Source organism: Chaetodon auriga, chromosome 3, assembly GCF_051107435.1.
Source record: "Chaetodon auriga isolate fChaAug3 chromosome 3, fChaAug3.hap1, whole genome shotgun sequence".
In the NCBI taxonomy this organism is placed as follows: Eukaryota; Metazoa; Chordata; class Actinopteri; order Chaetodontiformes; family Chaetodontidae; genus Chaetodon; species Chaetodon auriga.
The window spans coordinates 12,418,948-12,437,975 of NC_135076.1; the positions used below are offsets into that span (position 1 = coordinate 12,418,948).

At 42.9% G+C, this 19,028-nt stretch overlaps 1 protein-coding gene across 1 annotated transcript; it reads left to right on the forward strand.

The window, feature by feature from the left end:
* The first annotated feature begins 775 nt into the window (after window positions 1-775).
* rexo1 (REX1, RNA exonuclease 1 homolog) lies at window positions 776-12,337 on the forward strand. Its single transcript, XM_076726797.1, has 16 exons — window positions 776-1,102; window positions 2,259-4,126; window positions 4,260-4,358; window positions 4,838-5,048; window positions 5,267-5,415; window positions 5,529-5,666; window positions 5,789-5,912; window positions 6,850-6,975; window positions 7,981-8,121; window positions 8,248-8,361; window positions 8,531-8,604; window positions 8,899-9,009; window positions 9,412-9,527; window positions 9,649-9,787; window positions 10,226-10,346; window positions 11,212-12,337. The coding sequence occupies exons 1-16, from the start codon at window positions 913-915 to the stop codon at window positions 11,298-11,300; spliced, it is 3,810 nt and encodes a 1,269-aa protein (XP_076582912.1). The 5' UTR covers window positions 776-912; the 3' UTR covers window positions 11,301-12,337.
* Window positions 12,338-19,028: the final 6,691 nt, after the last annotated feature.

The window sequence follows — 19,028 nt, forward strand, 5'->3', positions numbered from 1 at the left end:
AGTTTTTTTTTAAATATTTTTTTTCTTTGGATTTACCTTAAGTAAATATTATTTTAGAGATTAGCATATTTCAAGTTAGCTTCTCAGAATTCTAGCGAATGTGTTTTGAGTTTCTAGGTGCACAAGATGTGTTAACTTCATCTGTGCTCAGGTAAACGTGATTTCACAATTAATTGTGACACTTAAGAGCAGTGGAAAACATTACATCTGGGAAATGTATTTGCAGTCATCTTTAGTTCCATTTACGAAGCCAAACATGAACTTTGCAATGGCAAGCACATTTTGCAAAATGTCTATTCTTTTTAAATTGTCAATATATTGCTTGTAGAATACAGATAAAGTTCCTTTCCAGGTCATCTGACCAGAGGACTTCAAGACAACCCATCACTGGATACCTGTGAAATAAAATATTGAAACACTTGTCTCATTTACTTTGCAGAGCGGCTTTCAAAGAGCGGCTCCACCATGAGGAGCAAACACACCGGCCTCTAGTTAACCTTTGCGGAGAGCCAGTGAGGGAAAGACCGATATAAAGGGTGGGAAAAGACACGTAAAGCTCCGGGAACGCTTCTATTGTGACTTTAAAATACCTGCATCACGTTAAGAGCATTTTTTGACTTGCAAGTAGAACCATTGAGGGTTTTGTTTGTTTGTTTTTTGCTAAATGTTGGGAGGTTTGAGGGCTCGACCATTGGCTTGACGGTTTAAACGTCCACCGCGTACTGACGTCACGGAGCGCGACACGTGTGAATCGAATTCACGTGAGATTTCATTCTCCGACCAATCCAACATGGCGCCGTAGGGACGCTGTTATTGTTCCATCGTCCCTACAAGCTTTCGCAGTACGACAAAACCTACGCGGAAAACCAGATGAGCGTGTTCATGCGGGCATGAGAGGAGTATCTGGAGATAATGCTAAGATCCACCGGCTTCTTCCGAGGGATTGACTGCCCGTTTTACACGGAATACAGCGAGGGCAAAGGCAGCAAAAATGGGTGCAACAGACCGTACTGTCACTTCAGGCACAGCCAGCAGAGACGCCCGTCCTACGGAGCACCAGCAGATGTTAACAAGCAAAGAGACCTTCACTCCGCACAGAAAGGTGCTGAGTATTGTTTCATTAAATGCTGAACTCACAGAGTAGCTAGCGAGGACGTGTGTGGACCGGACCTCATTGGTTATAATGTGTCGAAACGGGCTAACGAAACCAACAACCAGCGCAGTGAACGTTACCCTTTAGCTGCGCTGTAACTTCCAAACACCCACAGCTGATGCACCTTTCCACTTCTGTCTGCTCATGCTCTGTGTAAACCGAGCTATAACAAGGAAGTAAAAGACCGTTTGAGCCCAGACAGGGAAACTGAAGTGTCAAAGTAGCAGAAGAACAGGTATTGGGGTCAATTGAATCCATCATAGAATATGAACATCTGCTGTATACAAAACAAGGCATAAAAAACAAAAATAACGAAGCAGATACTGCAGTTGAAAAAGTGAACGGCCACACAATTACACTGGAGGTAATTGAATCAGGCACTTGTTGCAGCAAGTGTGTATCTATTAAGACAGTATTGCAGAAGGAAGATAGGAAGTGAGACTCAGAGTGCAGTAGTTGTTTTTTCCTGCTGAGTATATTCCCCTTGAAGAATAATACTCCCCTTGTTGTGTTGGATGTTTTTGTTACCCCAACTTTCACAACTTGTTACCTTCTTATCACATTGACACCTGAACATATTATAGTTGCCTTTATTTTTGTCTGTGTTTTTAGATGTTTATCCAATATATTTAAGTCTCATATATCCCATATACACCAGAAAACATCCTGTGAGGAAGTCCTTGAGATGTGGTGCAAAGTATGTCTGCGCTGATCCAACCTTTTCTCTGATATGAAAACTCAAGGAGTCACAGATTCTCTCAGTTCCCCACATTTCTAATCTGCACAGCAGTCACCTCACTGCACTGTTTGGATAATGCAGTGTTGTTTTCCAGGGATTGCTGTGGCACTAAAATTGAGTGAGTGGTCTTCTGTCACTGAATGAATGTAGCCTAAAGCTGGCACACTGAATGTTACGATCCCAGTGACAAAGAAACTTTGTAATGTGGATCGTTGACATGATGGCCGATGTTTGCTCTGCTTAATAAAGTCGTAGCAGACCTGATTAGTGCATCCCCAGCTGAAAGCTTCTTATAAGCTAGGCAGTGAACTTTTAATCATTTTATTGATGGATGCTCTTAAGACTGACTGTCTTACATTCTTGCAGAACAAGGTTATGATCCCTTCAAGCCAGAAGTTGTGAGACCCCAGGAGGAGCAGAATGGGAAGCCGACTGCCTCAGGAGACCTCAGTGGTGCCCTGGAGTTGGTCAACAGGGCCATCGAGGAGGTCCGCAGCGAGGTGGAGAGGGAGAAGAGGAAGCTCTCGCGGATTGGGGACGAACCATATGATCCCAGCGGGAGTAACAGTTTATCTTCATCTGATGCTGTTAAAAGCAAAACACCACCTTCACACATGGCCTATGACCCTGGGAGTTATCAGATGACATCAGGAGGTTATAATCCCACCCCTGGCTGCAGCAAGTATACCTTGGATTCAGACAACCAGCGGAACAATAGTAACTCCATGGAATATGTTCCGACTTCAGTGAGAAAGCTTCCACCTCGGACACAAACACACCAAATCCCCTCTCCTCCCCCCAGTCCAAAGTACTCCAACGGTGCATCCTCCTCCAAGTGTAAATACACTGTGGACAATTCAAGACCATCCACAGATATGGAGTATGATCCGCTGTCCAACTACTCGGCAGGCATCACAGTGAAAAGCAAGAGGGACAAGGGCGGACAAGCTGTTAAGACAGAGGGGAGGAAGACACACAGACGAACAGGATCAGATGTGTCAGATGAGGAGTGTGTTGTAGCTGTGAAAACATCACGGCAGCAGAGTGTGGACTCAAAAAAGTACACTTTCTCTGAGTCTGATGAGGAGAGCTCTGGGACAGAGTATCGACCCACCTCCCTTAGTAATCTCCTTCAGAGAAAAGGCAACAGTGGCTCACTTTGGGATGCTGTGGGGAAGGATAGAGAAGAGAGAACTGAAAGTATGCCAAATGCACTGACACAGAGGAATAAAGAGGACTTGACAAGGGGCTCAGACTTCCAGAAAGATGTTAAACTAAAGGACAGCCCCGAGAAAAAGAAGGTGGCCAGTCAAACTAGTCACAAGAAAAGTGGCAAACATGAGAAAGTGCATAAACTTGAAAAGGACGTTAACAAGATAGCTGGTAGTAGCAGCAGCAGCAGTAAGGAGAAAGGGTCAATAAAGAACTTGAACCAGGACTTTGCAAAGAAGAACAAAAGTCATGGAAAAAGAGATGATAGGAAAAACACAGTGAAAGTTAAGACGTCTGATAAAGTTCACAGGGAAGACAGAGACGAAAAGAGAAGCGATGGTAAGATCAAAGCTGTGGAAAAAGTAAAAACGGACTCAAGCAAACGAGATAAAGGTGCAGAAAATGGTGTCAGGGAAAGTAAGAAACACAAGATATCAGACAAGGAAAAAGAACTCAGCAAGTATAAGGACCGCCAACACAAAAATGGTAAACTTGATAGCAGTAAAAAAGAGAAGGATGTAAAGAAAATGAGTAAAAGCAGTTCTAGCAGCGTCAGTAGTAGTAACAGTAAAGGCAGCTCTGCAAACAGTAAAGATAAGGTGAAGCAAAACATCAGCTCATCAAACGGGAAAAGACTTGAGGAGAAACGACGAAGTCTGAGTCTTAGCCACGCTGATCTGTTTGGAGACGAGAGCCCAGAGGAGGCCGAACCGATGGAAGTGGACAGTGACGACGAGGAACCCGAAGAAGTGCTGGTGAGGAAATCTGCTGATGCCTTAAAGAGGGGACGTCTGAACAAGAGGAAGGCGTCAGAGCTGACTCCGTCTTCCTCCGACGACGAGGGCGACTGCGGCGTGGAGGGCAGCGGGGCGGGTCAGGACGAGGTCGACGAGGTTGGAATCGACTTCTCCAGTTTCCAGGATGATCTGGACTTTGACTCAGATCCCATGGAGGAGTGTTTGCGGATCTTCAATGAATCCAAAGACGTGAAGAGGGAAGACAAGGGAAGGCAAGCCAAACAGGTATCGATACTTCTTTTCCACCATTTCATTTACTGTACCACATACAGTTTTTTATTATTATTTTTCTTCAGCCATATTTTGCAAATGACCCACTGGTGGGATCTAATGAACATTCGATGTTGTGCCCTCTCAGCCTTCCAGGGATTCAGAGGAGAGAAGCACAGAGAGCGCTTTAACTACCCTCTTCCCTGGTCAGAAGAAGAGAGTCTCCCATTTTGTTGCCAAAACAAATGTAAGTGTGTTACCTTGATTTTTTTGTATTTCTCCATCCCACAATGCTCCGTAAGGTAAGTTTAAGTCAGTCAGTGTGGGGTGAGCACACAGCATCTCTACCTGTGTTACAAAACTTTATCACGTGATACAGATACATCATTTTATGCATGTCATAGGTGTTGACAAAACAGAAAAAGAGTACAACTTGTGTGTGGGGGTTACCACGGCTACAAGTGCTACCATTTAGATACTTCACACAATACTTCACGTTGTGTCACAAGCTTCTTGCATTAGCTGATTCGCAGAGTCAGCTATTCCACAGGGAGGTAGCTTCTACTCTACATGCTGTTACATGTGTACAATTACGTACTGAACAGATACATCTGCAGTCACCGCCTTCATTTCTAGTGCAGGTAGCCAAAGACTAACTTGATTTCAGCATTATTCATCAACACAAAGCAGTCACTTTTTAATGAAACGTGCTTCTATTTTTACCAGAATGATGCACCCTCTAAGTCTGCGGTGCGGCCGTACAAGAGACTCACAGCCCAGGAGGTCTGCTACCAACGTATGCAGATGGCACAACAGCAAGCTGCTCAGCTTTCTGCTTCAATCAAGGCTGCCTCACAGAACTCCAGCCCCAGCTTTTCAGGAGAGAGGAAGAGAATAGCGCACCGTCCCAACCCACAGATAACATCCTCCAAAACCAGTACGAGTGCCTCCACTGCTGTAACAGGACTCAGCTTTTGTTTCCATTGTTGCATAAGTGTATCACTGCTTTGCTCTTATCGCTTTTAATATGTTAACGTCATAACAACTTGAAGTAGATGTAATGTTCTCAAACTCTTCTCTGATTGAAAGAAATGAAGCTATTTTTCCTGCTTAAGGAGAAAGTCAGATGAACTGTGTGTGTGTGTGTCTGATTAGGTCCGGCAGATGTGAAACCAGTATCCAGCCGAGTGTTGTCCTCCAGCCAGACCCATCAGGCTGTCAAGGCCCAAACCACTGCTGGCATTTTGTCCAAGACTGTGTCCACTGTCATGCAGAAGAGGGTGGCACACACACCCTCCATGAAGGTAGCCACAGACCAGAAAAACCACTGCTGCTTCGTTTTCTCATTGCTTGTTTTTGCTTAATCTGCAGGATGTGACTTACTGTTTGCGCTCTCTTTCCGTTCTGACTTTTTCAGAGTAGTTCAATGAAGCGCCCTGTCATCCCCTCTGAGTTTGGAGCCAAAGTTCCCACCAACATCCGCCAGCGCTACCTCAACACATTCATAGATGAATGTGTCAAATTTTGCCCATCAGAGGACGTTGCTTTCCAGATGGTATGAATCACACCCAAACCAGGCTGTGATCCCACCCCGTCCTGAACACAGAGGACATTCAAGAAGTGCTTCAGTTGAACAAGTTGTGGTTTTTGACAGTGACAGAGGTTTTACTGTTTCAGGCCCTTGACGAGGAGAAGCTGGTGTATGAGCGCAGTAACAGTAAGAACATCTACCTCAATGTGGCTGTTAACACCCTGAAGAAGCTCCGCAGCAAGAGCAGCTCCTGTCCATCGCCTGTCACCAGTATGTCACCTCAGCCTCTGCAGTAAACAACCCCGATTCCACAACAGTCGGGACACTGTGTCAAACATAGATAAAACAGAATGTGATAACTCGCTAATCCTTTTCAACATATACCCAAATTTATTGTTAAGGGCAGACTGTGACCATGTTTCATATTTGGTCAGATACTGAGTTGGTGACACTGATCTTGTTTGTCCACCTTTAAACTGTGCTGATTGTGTAGATCTTCTGTGCTGTCCATCCATATTTGAAGCATTGTAGTCGACCACAAGCTCATTGGTTCTGCTCATATTGAGCTTCAGGTGATTGTTGTTGCACCATGTGATGGAGCTCTCTGTCAGTCCTCTGTCCTCCTCTGGAAAAACAGTCTGCAAGTGAAGACAGCATGTTTCTCACTGGAAATCATTCACTGGAATCATACATGTCAACATCATGATAACTTCCATTTCACCCAAAAATGCGCTTAATACCTTAATACCTAGTTGTAAATATAAACGTATTCTGAATTTGATGCAGCAACAAGTTGGGACAGGAGCAGCTAAAGACTGGGAAAGTTGTGGAATGCTACAAAAATACCTGTTTGGAACATTCCACAGGTAAACAGGTTCATTGGTAACAGGTGATAGTATCATGATCGGGTATGAAAGGGGCATCCTGGAAAGGCTCAGTCGATCACAAGCGAGGATGGAGAGAGGATTGTATTAAAGGATATTACTGCATGGACTCAGGAACTCTGAATAACTGTTGTCAGTAAACACAGTTCGTTTGCATTCTGTTCTTATTTACTTTTCGTATCATGTCCTAACTCTTTTGGAATTTAGTCAATGTGTACGTATTGCTTTAGTTCAAGTACATGAGTACAAATCACACAGACACAGAAAACTAATGAGTGCATCAAATATGGTAACCTCTGTGTGTTGGCCTGTGTTTTTTGCAGAGGACCCTGGTTTAGTTACTAACAGGAGGGCCCAGTCCCACGAAGAGGTTCTCGGGGGTCGTCTCGCTGCTACAACCAGCTTCACTGTCAACAGGATGGGCAAACAGCAGGAGGAGAAACTCATTGGTAAGGGACAGGTTTTGTTTTTCTTACTTTCTGTACTCAGCCAACTCCCTCAGAGGACTGCAGTGAAGATGAGCAGAAGTATCATGCTGTCAGTGTTTTCAGTCCTCTGTTTTCAGAATTGGTCTCAGCATCATCCCTTGAGTTATGCTTTTCATATCATTCTGTTTTGTTATCTCCTGTTTTTTTTCGGTCACCTGATCACATCCCTGGCAATGAAAAAAATGCAGATTGTACCTCTGATAAAATCAAAAAGCCAAGAGAGGGAAATAGAAAACTGAAAGAGCCTTTGTGTCGAGTAGAAATGTGTGACCATTTCTCTGCTCTGTGATGTGTTGAATCAGTTTACAGTCACAGTGGAGCTGTTCAGATACCCTTGTGACAACCTCCAGGTGCTGTTCACAGCGAACCCCCTGCCCCATGACATGATGTCAGAGCGAGTGTGTTTACAGGACTGTCGTATTTCTGAAAGAGCTGTTGATTTGTGTGATTAATAGGAAATTAATTGAAATATCAAAGACTTGCTCACTGACAGCAGCTTTTTCAAAGTCAATTCACATTTTCATATGATTGTTCACTGAAAATTACAGCTTGAACAATTAGTAGATTCACTGAGTCGTTCAGCCAGCTGAAAATGAAGCAGCAGTTTTCTTTTCATAATAATTTTTCATGGTTCTTCAGTGTGAAGATTAGTTGTTTTTTCTCCTTTCAGATGACGGTAAACTGAATCTTTTGGTTTTGGGTTGTTGGTCAGACAAAGAAAGGGAATATGAAGATGTCACTTTGGCCTCAAGGAAAATCTGGTGGCATTTTTCACACACAATGAACCAATGAACCAAAAAAAAGTTGCATTTCTTGCAACATACATCAACTTGTTTGAGTAAAAAAACAAAAGTAAAAATCTGCTTCTGTCTTCGATTTGTGTTTCTTCACATTCTCCGTGTAGATTTCATGACATCATTGTTCAAACGCAGCATTTGCTTCACGTGTTGCTCTGTCTCTCTGTAGGAGCCACGCTGTACAGGAAGCTGAAGACGTACCTGATGACAGAGGAGCAGCTCCAGGAGCACGGATACCCGAGAGCAAACCCGGAGGCTGTGGGTAAAGCCATCATATTCAACCTCCCAGAGAAAAAGGCCACCGCAGACCGTGAGTGACCCCACAGCTCTCTCACCCATCTCTAATGGCAGCAGTACATCTTATATGGTATTAACATGGTATATGTGGTCCAGCAGTTCTTTGACTTTCAGCTGAAACTCTGTCATGTCTTTCCAGCATTTAGCAAGATATGCTGTCGATGTGGAGCAGAGTATAAGATCAACGTCAACGGCAACTGTGTGCGGAAAGAGGAGTGTAGCTTTCACTGGGGGCGACTGCGCAGACATAAAGGTACGGTTGTTCCTTAATAAGCATCAATATTATGAATGCACATTTTTGTCTTTTGCGTTTTGTAATTCACACTGCCGAATCTAACTCCCTCTCCCTCCATCTGCCTTCTTTTATCCACTTTCTTGTTCCTCTCTCTGTCCGACTCGTCTTCTGCCGTCCGCTCCGTCAGTCGCTGGAGGCTGGGAGACCAACTACAGCTGCTGCGCCGCGGCTGTGGGCACGCCAGGCTGCCAGGTTGCCAAGGTATCATCCTTTTCAAGCCAGCGGCCATTCCATCTTCTCCTTTGTATTTCTTCCCTCTGCGTGTCCCCTTTAAGGATGTGTGTTTTTATGTGGGATAGGTTTACAGCATGTTTTACAAAATCACAATGTGTTGTGTAACTTGTGTTACTGTGTGTGTATTTTTATTGAATGTTCCTGAGCCTTCAGTATGAAGGCAAACTTTCACTCACTCATGATAACTTACAGGAAAACTAACTTACGTTCAAGTCATTTTCTGCCCTCTCATATTTCATGGAATATTTCATGTTCCCACAGCAACATGTCCAGGACGGCCGTAAAGAGTCAGTAGATGGCTACGTCGCAACGTTCAGTAAAGCTCTGCCGCCTGACGGTAACGCAGGGGTGTTTGCTTTGGACTGTGAGATGGTGAGTCAGACAGAGGTTTGTTATGCCTCCACACCTACGACAAGCTGTAGCCGGAGGTTTTCTGTTTTCAGGTTGTCTGTGTGTCCCGCTCTCATGAACACAGTATCTCAGGAATGCCTCTGGGGAATTTCATTACATCTGGCACAAACATCCACCTGGACTCAAGGATGAACTGATAAGCTTTTGGTTGTCAAAGGTCGCTGTGACCACACAAAACACGTTCGGTAATGTCTCAAAAATTCAGAAGCTGATAAAAGAAATAGTCTGTAAGTGAAGACAGCGTGTTTCTCACATGTCACAAACATGTCAAAATCTCTGAATAGTTGTGCAGTTTTGTCATATTTTTTTTTTTTTTTATCAAAGTCAGATGAACTTGTTATTATTTTCTCTCCTGTGAATCAGTGTTACACAAAGCAGGGCCTGGAACTGACCAGGGTTACTGTCATCGACTCTGAGATGAAGGTCATCTACGACACATTTGTCAAACCTGAAAGCAAAGTGGTTGATTACAACACGCGGTGAGCTTTCCTCCTGCAATTCAACCCCGTGTCTGTCGTGTCCGTTTATGAGTGTGACTGTAGTGATTGTCAGTCTTTGAAACAGTAGCAGCATTTTAAAAGCAGTGTATGTATCTCACAGATTTTCAGGTGTGACGGAGGAGGACTTGGAGAGCGCCACCATCAGTCTGAGAGATGTCCAGGCTGTGCTGCTCAGTATGTTCAGTGCTGAATCCATCCTCATAGGACACAGTCTGGAGAGCGACCTGCTGGCTCTGAAGGTACTGAGGCTCTTCATTCATCTTCAAGGTTTTCCTCCAAAACGGTTACTGTCCCTCTTTGTTAAATCAGCCAAAATGGTTGAAAGTCAGTGCTTCATTAAACAGTCATTCAGTAACCTTTGTGGTAAACACTGAAAACTGAAACTCAGTGCATTTGAGGAAGTGTTCACAGGTGTCGGAGTATTTCTGTGGTAGAGGCTGAAAATGTTCCACACAGTCAAGCAGAGCAGTGAAGTAACTCATTGTGAAATGTAGCTCTGCTCTAAACAGTGATGTTTGATTACAATCAGGAGGTACTGCAACTCCAAAAGATTCTTATTTTGAAGGATGAATCTGTCTGTTCCTTGGCCTCGGTCCAGGCTGAGACACTGAAAAAATCCTTGGTTTAGTGTTCTCTCTCTCTTTGTCTGTCTGTCTGTCCGTCCGTCTCTCCATCAGCTCATCCACAGTTCAGTTGTAGACACAGCCATTGTGTTCCCCCACCGCCTCGGCTTGCCCTACAAACGTGCCTTGAAGAACCTGATGGCCGACCACCTTAAACGCATCATCCAGGACAATGGTGAGAAAATCCCACAGAACAGCAGCAGCTGTATTGTTCCTTTATGATAAGACTTATAATTCATCATTTTTGTGTTGACGTATTAGTTTGTCCAAACATGCAGTATGTGCTGTTCCATAGCAACGTGTCATTAATGCTCACCCGTTTATTTGCATTTGTGTTGCTGTAGGAGAGTAGTGACAGCATTTTAAACTGATGTTATGTGATGTAAAAATGTATTTTTTTTAATTCTTTCTTTCTTTTTTTTGAGATAAAACAGCATCTTTACAGGATTTCATCCCCATTACACAAACATAATCCCCTGTCACTTTAATATGGCCCCAGTTCCACAAACAGACCCTCTCCTCTGTATCCTGAGCACATTTATGCCCAAGAACATAAACACACTATCTCCATTTGTAACCAACTTCCATACAAACAACAAACAGCTAAAGGTTGACAGAATTTTATTTCCCCAGCGTGGGATAAATTCAGTCTTGTCTCATCTTGATCAGTCAAAGTCAGTTAATGTTTATTTTTCTGTCACATTTCATTGACACACAGCCCACAGAATCAGACCTGCCAAGTTAACATCATCTTGAACAGAATGACTGTCAAAGTCAACTTTATTTGTAGGGTCAATATCATATTCAGTGTTTTAATAGTCTTTATATATATATATTATATATATATCTATTTCTCATGCCCTGCCAGTGATATTAATGTGGTGCAGTCCAATACGTTTGGCTGCAGTACATCCGTGTCACCAGCAGATGTCACTAATGCTCACTGTGTCATCTGAAGCCTGAGTGTGAGTCTGGGTTTCAGCTGTTGTTTGCAGCATCCAGGTAAAAATGATTTCTGTCACTTGCTCATGTGTTTGCAGTGGAAGGCCACGACTCAAGTGAAGATGCATCCGCCTGCATGGAGCTAATGATTTGGAAGATCAAGGAGGATGCAAAGGTCAAAAGATGACCTCTGACCCCTCTGCACCACTTTCCTCAGTCCAGTTTCTTCACATCATGGTCAGGAGGCCTGCACTTGTTCTCAGAGACTTAATGTCAGCCTGCTGTTGTTGCTGCCTGCTGGACTGAAGAAGAGAACTGCTGGTCCCCTCAAAGCAATAGGAGCCCAAATTAACAGTGTTTTCATTTGCTCATTGGTATTTCAGTTCTGAATAATGTTAGCTAAAATGCATTTCAGTTTATTTGACCAGTGGCTTTAACGGCCTCAAACTATTTCTGAATGAGACCTTTCTATAGAAGAACTACTTACAATGCCAGGTTATTGTCCACTGAACGATGATGATTAATATGATACTCATGCCAGGCTGTACCTTCAGCCTAAATTGCACTATAGAAACGCTCTTGTTATATAGGGCCCACGTCAAGAGGCCTGAGATGAGTACCTCATCTATGTTATAAAGCATTCACTTCTAATGAAGAACACGTTACTTAGTTACACTTAAGTGCATTGATGTCTTAGTCTGTTGAGCATTGCTTTGTAAATGCACTTGTGTTTTCACATTGCACCTCGTCACTGACGCTCTGTTTATAGTGCAGTTCTTATGGAGTCATTGCTTGACTTTCAAACCTGACTAATTCTGTAATACTTGACCATATAAATACCCTCAGCAGACGTGTAAAGTCTCTGCTGCTACCTATTTGAAGTAGTTAATAGAATATATCACTTTATTTTATAGCTCACACAACATACTGACTATATCCACCACTGTCTGTGTGTCATGTGCACTGTGTGAAATAAAACAACGGGAATCAGTGTGATAGCAGGGACGACATGTTTTTCCTTCCTGAAGACAAAATTAGGTTCAGTACTGATGTATCAGCCCTGGGTTATTGATTACAGTTATCATTTAGTGAGTACCAGCTAACCTGTGCTGTTTTATGTTAAAAATGACTGAAGAAGTACTTGAGTGCTGTAAATACGCTGTAAGCTTTTGTATTTGTTCATTTTTGGTTGTTTATCTTTTTTCTATTAAAATGTATTAGTTAAAAGAAGTTGTTGCTCCGTCTTTACAACACAGGATCATTGCAGTACGCAACAGAAGGATGCTCGTGCAAATGTTTTCAAACCTTTTGGTGAATGAATGAATGAACCTTCAGATATCTGGTGATTGTAGTTTGTTCTATTACTGCACATTCTTTACGGTTCGGGGGTTAATCTGATTCAATAGGATCAATAACAGTCATTGCACATTGTTGCACAGCCCACCCTCACACCCTGAAGTCTGTCTGCTTCAGAGGTCGTGTTGGGTCGCTGCAGCTCCCTCTGAAGGTTGGGCCATCAGTGCCGTGCTTGGTGGGCAGTGCAGACTGTTTGAGCCAGTGCCAGTGATGCTGCTGCTGCTGGTCTGGTCAATCGAAGCGGTCTGGGAGTGGCCTTGGAGGGCAACAAGTGCAGTGCATTCTGGTTGTTGTAGGTTTTTCTACCTTTTCAGCAAAGGGGAACGCCACAGCCCCTTTTCTCTATTTTCATCATGTAGCAGCAATTTCAAAACTATTTACTTCACAGACAGACCAATTTTAGGACGCCATCTGCCCAGCGGTGAAATTCCCCTTTAAGAAAACAAGTTCAGAGTCATTACTGGAGATGTCAATGACACTCACCTTTGAATTCTCTATTACACAGTTGGTTCGTCCTCTGTGGCACAGAGAGATAAATACTCTGAACCTGTGTGCTCCAAACACATGGAATTATCCTAACAAATTTCTTTTATTATTACCTATCTGAGATTATGTTAACACAAACTCTCTCAAAATGGACACTCTCTCTACCCCTGAACAATTCATAATGATGATCTGAAGCCTCTTCACCTCAGTGTGCTACTGTGTTCATGAAGTCTTTACATTTTTTTAACTTTGTATTTCTCTGTGTGTCGCTGCGAATGAAACCTCAGTGATTGTGAGGCTTAAATAAAGCCCCTGAATTAAACTTGAATTGAAGTTCCATAAACTTAAGGTGATGACCATAGAAGGATATGTGTAGTTACAGCTGCTCCAAAGTTCGTGAAGCTGCTGGCTGTGTTAAATTAAAGCACTGTTTTTATTATCGTGAAAAGATTGTGAAAAGAATCAACCACGACTTGTCTTAACATGGATTAAAGGCGGTGCATATGTTTTCTTCACCACAATAAAGATGTGTCTCTGGAGGGGTTTACCTCTCACACAATGCATGCTGGGAAGTCCACAAATATGCTGATCATGTTTCTGAAGAAACCTGATGAGTTCAGGGAACTCCCAGCGGCAGATTCATTACAGTCACCCTTTGTTTGTAAGTGTCGAGGTGGTCTAGAAACAAGAAGTAGAAATTTAAAGTTGAATTAATTTGAAATTAATACTTTTAAAAGTACATTTTGCTTCAGGACTCACTTGTAATGGAAATATTTTTACCCTGTTCTGTTGCTACTTTTGGCTTCAGTAAAAGGTCTCAATACTTCTTGCATCTCTGCTGCACAAATAGTTTTTGACAGTGTGACAGCTTTTTTCTCAGTACAGTGCTGGGCCTCTTGCAGTCTATATGTCCCTGTAACAGCAGGTGCAGCGGTCGTAATTCTCTTTTCTTCAGCAGATGTGTAAATTGGAAAAAATGGGAGAGAAATGCTAAACTGAGAGGCCCATCCTTTCTTCGGTGTGTTTGCCTCTTAAGCTTCTCCCGTCACATGTCAGTATGCATTTCCCCAGGCCGGGCCACAGACCCCAGGTATTAAAAGAGCCAGTTAGCTGGGATCAATACCTACACAATGTTCCAGTGACAGGGAGGGGGGCTTCCTAGTGTTTATTGAGTGTTGCAGAGATTTTGAACATGTGGAGCAAAGCAGCTTAGAGGGGTCGTCTTCATTATCAAATTCGATCAGTGCCTCTCTTTCTCTCTCCCCCGTGATCACCTTTGACTAGTGGGGGTCACGAGGGGGAAGCTGCGAGCCGGGGCTCTGAAACTGACCCCATGCTGAGAGATGGAGAGCTGCATTATCTCTGCCAGAGCCGGAGCAATGAAGCACTTTACTGCCTGTAAACTGAATAGACTGAAACTATTAGGCGATTCATTGATTAGCTGATCTATAGAAAATTCATCAGGCAACTTTGATAATCGATTTATTGCTGAATAATCCAAAAGATCACTGGCTACAGCATCTGTCCCAGTTCCAAATGTGGGTATTTGCTGGTTTTCTTGTTCTTCTCGGATTATAAACTGAATATCTTTGGGTTTGGGGCTTTTGATCGGAAAAAAACAAGATATTTGAAGACGACATCTTGGACCCAAAACTGTGATTTCCCCTTATTTTCTGACATTCTTTTAAACCAAAAAATTAATTGAGAAAATAATGAGTTGATTAATCAATAATGAAAATAATCATTAGCTCAGCCCTGATCCTGAACATCCTGCTTTTTAGGGGTGCAGCTCATGATTATTTTTATTCTCAATCTATCTGCAAAATATTTTCGGGAATACTCATTGTATCTTAAAAAACATCAGAAAGTTTGAATTTCCCAGCACTGAAAGTGACGTCTTCAGATGTCTTTTTGTCGAAATATCAGCTCCAAACACGAAGATCTGCAGTTCACCATCACATAAGACAAAGAAAAGCAGTAAATCCTCTGAGTGAAGACGCTGAAAGTTGCTGATGCTTGGCATTTTTGCTTTAAAAATGACTAAGATGATTGATCGATTAGAAAACTAGTTGCCAATTCATCAATGCCCAATTGATTATTTGACTAAACGATTCAGCTCTAAAGGTATTTAGGAAAAGGCCCTTGATCTGTTGCGTCCTTAAATATCTCATTGGTGGTGACATATTCTGAGAGATGTTTCAAAATAAAGGATTTCACACAAAAGCCGAGCCATTAAATCTGAATATGGTGCTCTTCCTCTGGCAGCAGCTCCTCTTATGGCACTAAATGCCTGCAGATTAAATGTTCTCACTTTCCTGCACTCCTCTGGATGAAACTCAAACTTGCTTGCGAGTGGATCCAAATCTTTGTTTGCACAGTGATTGTTGTCACTGGGCCTTAAAAGACGATGGCTTAAAAAGGCCGAGGTCTGTTTTCTCTCTCTGTTGGTCTCCAGTTCGGCCCTTGCGCCCCAGTCCGAGCCCACTGCTGGTGCCCTTGACCCTCAGGACACCCACAGCTGCCTGTCCCTCTGTCCGTCTTTAATCTTTAACACTCTCGCCCAATTAAGAGACTGATCTTTACTCAGCCCCCTCGTATTGATCTGCTGCTGTAGCTGCTTATTGCTGTGCTCCCAGGGGCTGCACAGGAGATCATAAGCTGCTAATTGGAATGTAATAAGTCTCTTGGCCTTATAAAGGAGGAATTATTAGATTCTCGAGTATTTCCCAAAGCTGCAGCTCTTCATTTCAGATCAATAAAATCAGACCAATGGATCGGCTCGTTCTCTTCACGTACATTCTGCTCTCTGAACCACTGATGTGTGTGTGTTTGAGATTTGTTTCATTTGTTTGTGTTTGCAGCCGGGTCAATGTCACTCTAAGCCCTGAGTGTGTCATAGCCAGTGTCAGTCCTCACAGCGTGATCCGGGCACTCAGAGGGGCTTAAGAAGACCGACTGACCCGCCGCCCGCTCTCCCTGTCTCCCTCAGGTCAAAGGCCAGCCGGCCCAATCGATTCCCCCGATGAAGAAGTCTTTAGCTCCCTCCGCCCGCTCTCCCCTATTCGGCCCACATGCTCCCAGACTATCATCGCGGCCCCAAAAGGCCTCTCAATTGTGTTTTGCATGCTGATCGATCCCGTTGGTGTCTGAGGGGGGGGCCTTCCTTTGAGATAACTGACAACTACAAAGGTCCCCTCCTGACAGGCTCTTGTCAATACAAATTTCCACTATTGATAAGTAATTAAAGAAAGCCTGAACATAAGGGGTTTGCTTTCTGTAGCATCTGTTAAACAGGAGACATTAACAAAAACCTCTGAGCGACAAAAGAAGACGACAATGGCCAAAAAGAAGAAAATGATTCGCCCCTCCACCCTCACTTACTTCAATACCTCCCAGTTTCCACCAAAGCAAACACTTTTCTGAGTATTTCATCAATGCATGCGCTTTAAATGAAACAACAGGTGCATTGAGTCTCGAGCTGACATGATTGGTCAAGTTATTTGACTACTGACAGAAAATTAAGTGGTGGCTATGTTATTTAGTTAATTGTTTGAGTCATTGTTCAATTAAATGTGCATATAGTTCCTAGTTGCTACTCCTCAGATGTGATTTGCTTATTTTCTTTATGTGATCAGAAACTAAATCTATTTGGAATCAGCAGTTTAATTGTTTTTTAAAGGAAAAATGCCACCAAAAAATCACTTGTTCCAGCTTCTACGGTGACATTTGCTGTTGTTCTTCTCTGGTAATAAACTTCATCATTTCAGTCATTTTTCAAGCAAAAATGTCAAAAAAGTCAAACATTTGCTGGTTCCAGCTTCTAATTTTACCCTTTCACCCTTTCTATAGATCTGTTTTATAGATCAGTTATATTCCATCCATTAGAATAACTGCAGGGTTGGCAAGCTGTGAAAAATCCCTCTGGCAGATGTTTATCCTTTCTGTTTACTCATAATGCAGTAATAACTGTTCCTTTATTGATGCTCATTGGTTTTAATCATCAAGTCTGCAGCTGTTAGTGTAAATCTGTTGTTAGCAGCCCTCCTCTAGATGTAAGCGCTGAAACGGTCGCACAAAATGCTCTTCTTAATGATTGCTAGTTAGTTACAACTTAAAAATCCTTTATAAAGGGTGTCTTTAATAACTGCATGTTATTTGAAATCAAGCAGGATAAAGACTGAACGTTTCGACGGAGACTATTCACATCATGGTTTTCTTCAGCGAGGTCCCTGTAATTCCCTCCGCTGTATGTGACAACAGTTCATAAACCTGCAGCAGTTTTCACCTGCTCACTGGTGACGCTGTTGTCAGTGAAGTGACTTCGCCTTTTGTCTTTTCTTCACTGTAATCCCCTCATGTGTAAGTGGATCCTCTAAGAGCAGGATAACTCCTTTTAAGCGGTTTTAAACACTACAGGAGGGACTCAAATCCAGTAACTTCTCATTTACCTCTGCACCTAAGTCTTTAATGCAAAATACTCACATCCTGGTGATTAGACCTGCTGCACCAAGGCCTGCTTCTTAGGATTCACAAACCTGCTGATTAACTTACAGACTAATGGAGTGGATGGCTGTTAGTGTTGCTTAGAGCTGGTTGCTGCGTGGAATCTGAAGATGAAGCAGTTTTGGGTGACTGGGAACAAAGGAGCTAACTGATGAGGCGACTACTCATCTAGGCTGAACCCTGGTCATCTTGATGGGTAGGAGGTGAGCCCGGCCGAGCCCTGCCTGGCCTGCAGAAGGGGAGACCATCCGGGGGTGGCGAGGGGGTGGTGGTGAGTGAGTCAGTGGAGGCGGCTCTGGGATGGGGAGGGTCACACACAACCACACTCTTTGTGTGCCTCTAATCCCCCCAGCCAACACAGCTTTGGCCAGGTTTCATCATGAAAGTGCCATGAAATAACTACTTTTTTTCTCTCCTCGCAGTAAATCTCCCCTAATCCTGCGGGCTGCGGAGACAAAGGCCTCTGGGACCTAATCCTGGAGCTTTTAGTGGAGCTGAGGGGCTGGCCGACAGAGCCTCTTCTAAATGACTTATTTCTATCGGACACTAATATAGCTTGACAGCCAAGAACAGCGAAAGGAGGAGGAAAAAAGCCAGGGGAAAAAAAGAGCACAAACATTTTCACATATTTTGGAAGTCTGAGCAGTTGATTGTGTGCAAGTGTGAGAGGAAGGAGTGGACCATGGTTATTCGCGCACACCCTCAAAGACCACAACAGTCAAGACACCGTAGACGTTGATCTGTGAATATTGATCAAATATTAAGCGATTTCTTTCAGTGCAGTTGATTTGGGTGGAGGAATGTAACTGAGGCGTCTTATTTTGCTTCAAATCTGTGTGTGACATGTGAACATGTAGTGAAATTGAACACAGAGAAATGCAGTAATTAAAGATGACAAAGGATATGCAACAAGTTGTCCTCACTGTGAACTATTATTTTAAAGAACTTACACTTTTTATTTTGTAGGTTAAGAAAATTAAGTAAATACCATCGTATCTAAATGAACTTAACAAGAAGAGATCAAGTAAACCCACCTGAAATGAATGATTACAAAGCTTTTTCCTGGATTGTCGGAGTAAACGATCATTGGCCTGAATGGTCTCCATCATAACTTACTTGTTGATTATATTTTATATTTTTAATTTAAATCTGCAAAGTAACTAGTATCTTAAGCTGCCAGATAAATGTAACCTCTGAAGTGGAGAAGAAACATAAAGCAGACAATGAAAATACTAAAGATCCCCAAATGCTTTCTTAGGTGCAGTACTTGAGTAAATGTTTAACATTTTTTTCACAACTGTAGGAAGAATTTGTTTGGGTGAGGGATGATGTTATCCTCATCCTGTACAGGTTAGGAGATTCAGCAGCATGGCAGTGGTGAAGAAGCATTCAGCTACTTTACTTCAGTAAAAGTACCAATAACACAATATAAATAGATTTTTTTGAGGATTTGAGTTCTTGTCCATCTTAGCTCAACATAGACAAGAAGCCCTCAGAAAGAAATCTACAATTTGATGACAACTGGACAAACTCCATCCGGAAGATCATGTGATATAATCAAAAGCGTCAC